Source organism: Rhagoletis pomonella, unplaced genomic scaffold (assembly GCF_013731165.1).
Source record: "Rhagoletis pomonella isolate Grant_MI unplaced genomic scaffold, Rhpom_1.0 Rhpom_scaffold_00003, whole genome shotgun sequence".
Classification (NCBI taxonomy): Eukaryota; Metazoa; Arthropoda; class Insecta; order Diptera; family Tephritidae; genus Rhagoletis; species Rhagoletis pomonella.
Window position 1 is genome coordinate 66,562,210 of NW_023458557.1, and position 9,459 is coordinate 66,571,668.

General features: G+C 37.2%; 1 protein-coding gene across 3 annotated transcripts; it reads left to right on the forward strand.

The window, feature by feature from the left end:
- The first annotated feature begins 5,713 nt into the window (after positions 1–5,713).
- Positions 5,714–9,249, forward strand: LOC118735374 (pre-mRNA-splicing factor ATP-dependent RNA helicase DHX16). 3 transcript variants are annotated; one of them, XM_036465091.1, is made up of 8 exons: positions 5,714–5,804; positions 5,866–6,242; positions 6,427–6,563; positions 6,641–6,957; positions 7,021–7,237; positions 7,301–7,569; positions 7,652–8,415; positions 8,470–9,249. In XM_036465091.1, exons 2-8 carry the CDS (start codon positions 5,902–5,904, stop codon positions 9,095–9,097), a joined length of 2,673 nt encoding a protein of 890 aa, XP_036320984.1. In that variant the 5' UTR covers positions 5,714–5,804; positions 5,866–5,901; the 3' UTR covers positions 9,098–9,249. The 3 variants fall into 3 exon arrangements, with proteins under 3 accessions (XP_036320984.1, XP_036320985.1, XP_036320983.1); XM_036465092.1 differs by having other exon boundaries at positions 5,733–5,793; XM_036465090.1 differs by lacking the exon at positions 5,714–5,804 and having other exon boundaries at positions 5,811–6,242.
- Positions 9,250–9,459: the final 210 nt, after the last annotated feature.

Consider the following 9,459-nt stretch of genomic DNA (forward strand, 5'->3'; position numbering starts at 1 on the left):
ATATGGGTCAAAGCCGTGTTTGTGGAAGATTAAGTTCACGATATTGCAGTTGTGAATTTAAAAAAAAACAATGTTTAACAAAATGGTAGAAAAATTATGAAATTTCGGCTCTAATCATTTCGATCTTTTCTCGACCTCATTTGTAAAGAAATAAATATTGTACCAGCACGCTCATAAGTTATATGTTTCGAGCCTGATGGTACAATCACTTGATGGAGCCAGCAAGTTGGTGTCGTATATTTCCCCTTTTATACAAAAAGGTTTTTGGTTGGATAAAATATTAGCTTTTTCCCAGACTTCATTGTTTTTCTATACCATTGCCTATTGAAAATGTTTGCGTGTATACTTATATATGTATATGTAAGTAAAAAATTTAGCTACCATTTTTGGCCACAACGACTTTTTTTTAGCTCTTTTTAGCTCTTTTTTTAACGGAATTTGGCTACCGCTAAAAATGGTTCGCGGCAACACTGGGCTGAACACCTTTTGCAGAGAGCACCTTTCTGCGTAGGCGGCCTTCATGATCCAACTACACAAGATCTGACAAGATGAAGCAAAAGAAAAAAGTTTTTTTCTGGTTGACGTTTGTAATTTCGGCGCCACGTTATTTTCTCTGAAAAGTAAACAAAGAATATTTTAATTTCATTTGCACTAAAAATTTATTGAAAATCGCCCAAAAATCACTGAAATAAACATAAAGAAAGAAGCAAAACAAAAATAGCAAACCTCAAAATTACGAACGTCACACATTTTTTTCTCAATTGCTATTACAAATGGTCGCTTCTCAACCAGTCAGATCTGTTCTAATTGGTTCATGGGCGGCCTTCGGCCGCACTTAGACTCACCTTAGACTACCCTCAGGCAGTAGAATCCTCCTTTCTGTGTTGCCAAAGAAGGGGGGCTAAACACCTTTTGCAGAGAATACCTTTCTGCGTAGGCGGCCTTCGGCCGCGCTTAGGGATAATAACTAAGTACAATTCTCCTTTCTATTCGGGCTATTGCGTCCAAAGGGGTGACCCGATCCAAAAAAAAATTGCACACACTTGTAGCCAAGGGTCTACCCATTATTTTAACATCCACTGTTGTAATTTTTGGTAACTAATTTATTTACAAATTGGGTTTGAAATATGCTTTTTGTAAAATTCGGAAATTAGCGTATATTTATCACTTCTATTTTCCTTAAAGCAGCCACTTCACCAATGCATTTTTATATTCCCCTTCACTTTAAACTTTATTCGACTTGTTACAACATAAAGTGGCGACTGTCCCCTTTCGAATGAGGGGGGTTTGGGGGGCCACGCTACTCCCCCTCCGCCTCCCACCCCAAAAACGATAGCCAATAACTAAACATTTCCCAGAGGGGCTGAACACCTTTTGCAGAGATAATTCGTGGACATTTTTTTTTTGACAGCTCACTTCGGAACCTTGCAAGAAATACCATATTTCCAACCGACATTATTAATAAATTAGTGCACAGATATAGTAAATTTTATTTTTGTAATAAAGCGTGAACTGTTGTCTACAAGTGTGTGTAAAAGGTTTTGGATTCGATTTGCGCATTTGGGCACAGCAACCCAAAATCGTTGTACAAATTCATAAAGAGTACCCCAAAAAAATTGTAAACGTTCAGTGTACATTGCACACAAAAGTCGATGTATCGAAAAAATACATCGATATATATCGGAAGGTCCAAAACATCGGTTTTGTTCGATGGATCGAATAAGTTGCGTTCCAGATGCTTCACGATTTGCAGGTTTTTACCGGAAGTCGTTCCAGGTGACCACCTCCCATAAGGTTTATTAATGGAGAAAACAGCTGTTCCTACAAATCGTGAACAGGGATGCCGTTTGGATCTAAATAGATCCAATTGGATACATTTTTAGACGAATTTTTGCGGGATACTTATTTTTTCCGATCAGTATAAATGTGGATACTTTTTTAAATAGGCTAAAATTTTATATTTTCTATACTTTTTTTCATTAAAAACTCGATTTTCATTAATGACGTTTTTTAAATGTTTTAAAAATCGCTAGTTAAGCGTGAAATTAGAGCATTTTATTTTTTGTGAACGAAGCAATGAACATATGAAGAGATCTTGCTTTAAGCAAGATCTTAATATATACATATATAAAGTAAATATATCTCTTTCATATCACATATTTTCATTTGTTAATTTAAAAAGAAAGAAGATCTCAATGTAGTTTAAATACACTGTTTAAAAAACAAAATTTGATTTATTTAGGGAAATTTTTATGAATTTTACTGAAAATACTTTAAATACACTCTGGTATTAAGAGCCAGTTTTTCAGTGCACGGCCGTGGTTTACACTAAGTTTAAACGCCCGATCTGGCTGGTTTAAACTAAGATCAGCCAATCAAATGCCAGTCAGCTGTTCAATTTAAACTCAGTTTACTTAATCTAAGTTTAAACTGGCACTGAAAAACCGGACCTAAGAGAGGTAACTATTTTCCTCTTTTAATGTGTGCAAATTGGCACACCGCGTAATAAAATTAAACACTGCCTGTTTACTTTAACATACCAAATTTGTCTCAGAGAGCAAAACAACACATAAAATGTTTAAAATAGAGTAAATGTAAGCCCCTAATGTTTATTATTTGTAGGAAATGTATTTTTAGTTTAAAATTTTTTGGCAACTTTAAACATTTCATGTGTATATTTTAAAGATCTCAAGTTCAAAATCAAATTCTGAACATCTTATACGTATGTATATTTATACAGATTCCTGTTGAAAAATAGATACTTCTCACTAGCAGTTTTACACACAATTCTTAGAGTGTACAGGTACAAATGTAACATATTAATTACTATTTATTACACTTACTTTACAAAATACTTATGCATACAAAATATTATTGATAAATTGAAATAACAAGTGTTTGATTTTATGAAAAATAAAAATATATATACACGTTTTCCAGGTCCTTAGGATGGGTTAAATTTTTCTTGAAAATGTTTGGTTTTCTTACAAATTATGAGATGGATACGTAAAAAAGAAAAATGGATACATTTGGATACATTTTTGGCTTGGTCGGTGATACATTTTCTTGGGACGGCGCGGCAACACTGAGCGTGAATATCGTGAAGCATCTGGAACGCAACTATAGCAAAAATCCATGGTGTAAAGCTGAAATTAGTCGAGAACGCAGAACGTATACTTAAACGCAGTCTGTATACGCAGAATTTTGTCGATTACTGGAGCCCTCAGTGTTGCTTACACCACTGTTGCCACTCATCAATGCCTTTTTATAAACTTACCCTTTCAACTATAATTTTTCGTGCTATAATAGATTTTAGCTAAATATAAACTACTTAGTTTTCAACAAAATCCTTATTCAATAGTAAATTTCAAATGCTAACGCTGCATACAATGTTTTTAAAAGTAGTATATATGAGGCGTGTGTAGAAATAGTGCCTTTAATTACGAGGAAGTTGTATAAGTTACCATGGTACAATAAGGATCTAAAACGACTCAAAAATCGTAAAAATAGGCTTTTTAAAAGATTTAGGGCAACTAGGTCCCAATCTGTGTTCGTCAGTTATCAGTACTGCCTTAGGAGCTTTAATGCCTTGGACAAGATTCTCTATAATAAGTTCATTAGTAAAAGTGAAGCAGACATTAAAAACAACCCTAAAGCATTTTGGAGGTTTGTAAAATCTAAGAACGCTAAGTCGAGTGTGCCGTCCTCAGTCTTTTTGAATGACAAGGAGGCCAACACACCTGCTGACGTAGCCAATCTATTCGCAGAATTTTTCTCCTCCAATTATGTCTCGGATTCTAATGTTGCTTCTGAACGGTACCCTCTTTCAGATTCTGCCCTTAACTTAGGCGCACTGCATATTTCCGAAAGTGATGTAGAAGTAGCCATCTGCTCCATAAAGCACTCTTTTAAATTGGATTCTGATGGCCTCTCAGGTGCTATGCTCAAACGGTGCCCATCGCTTGTTCAGCCATTAACAATATTGTTCAATAAATCTCTTTCGTCTGGCTACTTTATTGACGACTGGAAAAAAGCTTTCATTACACCAATCTACAAAAGTGGGAACAAAAACGACGTTTCGAATTATAGGCCTATTTCCAAACTGGGCACTGTCCCAAAAGTTTTGGAATCAGTTGTCAAACAGAAGCTCAACTTCGCAGTGAAAAGTTTAATTTGCCCTTACCAGCACGGGTTTGTTAGTGGGAGGTCAACTGTCTCCAACCTTGCTACATTCATGGAGGACTGTGTCGCTGCGATGCAGTCAGGTCTACAAGTGGACGCTGTGTACACAGACTTTTCGAAGGCGTTCGATAGAGTTTCGCATAAAGTCTTAATTAACAAGTTATCGCGATTGGGTTTTCACTCAACTTTTCTGGAATGGATTAATTCCTATCTGTCCGATAGGTGTTGTACAGTTGCTTTTGATAACATACTCTCCACTCCCTTTGTAGCTACGTCGGGTGTTCCCCAAGGCAGTATCTTGGGCCCTCTTTTATTTGTCTTATTCATAAATGATATTGGATCATGCTTCCAGTCTTCTAAGTATTTATTATATGCTGACGATCTAAAGGTTTACTCAGTAATCAGAACCTCACAAGACTCTCTTTTGCTGCAAGCTGAGCTTAATAACCTGCATTCTTGGTGCTCTCTTAATTCCTTATCTTTAAATGTTAGTAAATGTTCCTACTCCACTTTCACCAGAAAGCTTCTTACCGTTCAAACTAATTACAATATTGGGGGCCATGAACTTAGTTATGTCGCAGAGGTTAAAGACTTAGGGATTTACTTCGACTCAAAATTAACCTTCGCAACCCATATTAACTACGTAGTTTCCAAAGCTTATGCAATGCTAGCATTCGTACGTCGTAATGGTCAGTTGTTTAAGGATCCCTATACTCTGAAGCTTCTTTATGTCACGTTAGTGAGATCTAGGCTTGAGTATGCGTCTTTCATTTGGCGTCCCTATCAGGCTGTCTATATAAACCGGATTGAGAAGATTCAAAAAGTTTTTATTAAATTTGCCTTGCGTTCTCTAAAATTTTCTGAGCCTATACCTCCGTATACTTCCCGTTGTCAACTTATTAACTTAAGTTCGTTAAATACTAGGCGTTCTTTCCTAGCAGCCTCTTTTGTGGCCAAAATATTGGAGGGCACAGTCGATTGTCCTAATCTTTTGGATAAGTTAGCATTAAACGTCCCGTCTCATAATTTGCGTCGTGTTTCTTTATTCTACCTGGGATTTCCTAAATCTAACTATGTAAAATTCTCGCCTTTGTTCAGAACCCTTTCTGAGCTAAATGAGCTCTCTGAATATGACCCGTCTCTCTCATTTGGAACAGTTCGTTTTGTCCTACTTAATTATTTTAGGTAGTATATAAGCTCTCTTGTTTTATAGTCAGTAAGGATTTAATCCATTTGATTAAATAAATAAATAATAATAATAAATATTAAAAAAAAATTTTGAATAGGAACTTATAACCTTTTTACCATCTGTAAAACTGACGAAGTGGCAACCATCTAAAGAAGGAGAAATCAGCTGACACGGAAAAATCTAAATTCCGCAGATTTCTGCGCTACGGGCTACAACTAGAGAAAAATTCTGCGGTGTTGAGTTTTCATTTACATGGCGCTTTGGTTAGACAGATCGTGTCAGCTGACTCGGTTTTACGTACCGGTAGGTTTACGTTCTTGACTAATTTCAGCTTAATGAACTGTATTCTATCGTTCTTGGCAAAAATCCATGTTTTCGATATTTTTTCTGCATACCTACTTCCAATATTTACATTAATTGTGGTAAACAAACGGTAGGTCGTCAAGGTTTTACCAAATTCAATTTAGTTTTTTTTTTCTTGATAATACTTCTAGCCTCTGATAAGCAATATAAATTCATAAAAATCAGTCATGTCGAAGAATAATAAAAGGGCAGCAAGCTCCAGCTCTGAGGAATTGGACAGCGAAGAGGAGGACAGATTAAAGGATCTAAAAGAACGTGATGAATTTGCAAAGCGCCTGAAGCAGCGGGATGAAGGAAACGTGCGCAAGGTACTTGAATCCAGCGCTAGCCGAAAAGCCATTGAGGAGGCAACCAAGCGGTTAAAGCTCGAACATGAAGATCGGGACAAAATTCTACCACAGCTTCGAGTGCAGTCTCGTCGAAAGTATCTTGAGAAACGGAAGGAGGATAAAGTAGCTGAACTAGAGGCAGATATTGTGGATGATGAATACTTATTCGATGAGAAAATGTAAGTATTCAAAGTGAATTTGAATCAATATTCTTATTTACATAACGGATACTCACACTTGTCTGGTTATCTGGTTAAAAAAAATGTGATTCTGTAGTGTACTGAATAAAAAATGTAATCACATAACTAGATAACCATGCAGATGTACATAAACACCCACATATAATTAAACATATCGATTTAGTTTAACCACTCGGGAAAGAGAGGAACGGGAGTACAAAAAACAATTGCTACAAATTGCGAAAGAGCATGAAAAGGCGCGGGAGCTGGAGCGAATTCAGAGGTACCATATTCCGCAAAACTTAAAAAAGGGTGAAAAAGGTAAATATCAACAGATTTTGTGTTTTTTATTACTTAAAACTACTGATTTTCACTAAATCTGTACATAATATTTTAAGAGGAATATGTCGAAGTGGATGAATTGGAAAAACAGCCACACTCAGAGCAAAAAAAATGGGAAGTTGAGCAGCTAGCATCCGCGAGATTTCAATTTGGGTCCAAGGATGCAAAAATAAAAGAAGAGTATGAACTCTTGCTGGAAGATCAAATTGAGTTCATACAAGCGCTTACTATGGACGGTTCTAAAGATAGTTCTTCAAAGAAAGATGATATATCTGAAGCTGAACGGAAACGAATGACAATAGAAGAAACGCAAAAATCTCTTCCTGTATACCCTTTTAAAGAGGACTTAATAGAGGCTGTGAGAAAGCATCAGGTATAAAATAATTTTTATCAAACTTAAGAAAAGCAATCGTTTTAATTTACTTTTTATATTTAGATTTTAATAATTGAGGGAGAAACTGGGTCTGGGAAAACAACGCAAATCCCTCAATACTTGGTGGAAGCTGGCTTTACAAAAGATAAAAAGAAAATTGGGTGCACTCAGCCTAGACGTGTTGCTGCTATGTCCGTAGCTGCACGTGTCGCTGAAGAAATGGGCGTAAAGCTCGGAAATGAAGTTGGATACAGTATTCGTTTCGAAGATTGTTCTTCAGGTATAAATTTATAACACTGCTGATTTGTGGCTTGCTTGCTAAAGCTTATAATTATCCTTTCAGAACGTACAGTACTAAAGTACATGACTGATGGTACATTACACAGAGAGTTTCTTTCGGAACCTGATCTTGCATCCTATAGCGTTATGATCATTGACGAAGCTCATGAGCGTACTTTGCATACAGACATATTGTTTGGTTTAGTAAAAGACATAGCGCGTTTTCGACCAGAACTAAAACTTCTTATATCCAGTGCAACATTAGATGCTGAAAAGTTTTCAAAGTTTTTCGACGATGCGCCGATATTTCGCATACCTGGCCGTAGATATCCGGTAAGTAATAAAAAATCCTAATTGCAGATTAGTTTCTGTATCCATATAAACAATATTTTTTGTACTACAAATTATTTTAAAGGTCAACATATTCTATACGAAAGCTCCTGAAGCAGATTATATCGATGCGTGTTGCGTTTCGGTTTTACAAATACATGCCACACAACCTCTTGGAGATGTATTAGTCTTTCTAACAGGTCAAGATGAGATAGAAACCTGTCAAGAAGTTTTGCAAGATCGCGTAAAACGGCTTGGCTCAAAGATACGTGAACTAGTTATAATACCTGTATACGCAAATCTACCCAGTGACATGCAGGCGAAAATTTTTGAACCAACGCCGCCAAATGCCAGGAAAGTAGTATTGGCAACTAATATAGCGGAAACTTCACTAACAATTGACAACATTATCTATGTGATCGATCCGGGATTTGCAAAGCAAAATAATTTTAATTCCCGCACTGGCATGGAATCATTGATGGTCGTACCAATTTCTAAAGCGTCGGCGAATCAGCGAGCTGGACGTGCTGGGCGCACCGCTCCTGGCAAATGCTTTCGTCTTTATACAGCTTGGGCTTATAAGCATGAATTGGAAGATAACACTGTGCCTGAAATTCAGCGCATAAATCTTGGAAATGCGGTGCTAATGCTAAAGGCACTCGGTATAAATGATCTGATACACTTTGACTTCTTAGACCCTCCTCCACATGAAACGCTGGTTTTAGCCTTGGAACAGCTCTACGCACTGGGTGCTTTAAATCATCATGGCGAACTGACGAAATTGGGTAGACGAATGGCAGAGTTTCCAGTGGATCCCATGATGGGGAAAATGCTATTGGCGAGCGAGAAGTAATTAGTAAACGTAAAGGCTTTACAAATATTTTTAAAATACTGTATTTTTAGGTATAAGTGCTCGGAAGAATTGGTGTCCATAGCTGCAATGTTATCTGTAAACAGCGCGATTTTCTACCGACCAAAAGACAAAATTATTCATGCAGATACTGCTCGAAAGAATTTCGACCACATGCATGGTGATCATCTAAGTCTGCTGCAGGTCTACAATCAATGGGTTGATACCGATTATAGCACACAATGGTGTTACGAGAATTTCATTCAGTATCGCTCCATGAAACGAGCTCGCGATGTTCGTGAACAATTGGTGGGTTTGATGCAACGTGTTGAAATCGATATAGTTTCCTGCTTGCCTGAGACAGTAAATGTAAGAAAAGCCATAACAGCTGGATACTTCTATCATGTTGCAAAATTGTCTAAAAATGGCAATTATAAAACCGTAAAACACAATCAAACTGTAATGATTCATCCAAATTCGTCGCTTTTTGAAGAACTGCCAAGATGGGTGCTGTACCATGAATTAGTGTTTACAACGAAAGAGTATATGCGTCAGGTGATCGAAATCGATAGTAAGTGGCTGTTGGAAGTGGCGCCGCATTACTATAAAGCAAAGGAACTTGAAGATTCGACGAATAAGAAGATGCCCAAAGTTACAGGCCGTGCAATAATGACGGATTAAAAATACGATTTCTATAAAAAAATATATAAGCCAAAAAAAAGCTGCACAAACCCAGCTGAAGAAATTTTACTTAAACTACAGCAAATAGCAGCAAGGGATAATCGCTAATCTAGGCGCACAACCACCGGACATCGAAGGGGCGGAGCTTCATCTGCCCTGGGACACTAGAACCACACTAGCCGGACAACCCTAACGTCTTTGTCCCTGTGGACCGACCCTATTGAGGCTGCACGCTACTTAGGGCTGCCGTTAGTGGGACTTGACGACAACGACAGAGATATTAACTGATGTGGGCGGGGCTGATCCATTAGTCTATCAAATGTGGCAAGAACGTTGCATAATCTAAAGGGCAGCACTGTGAA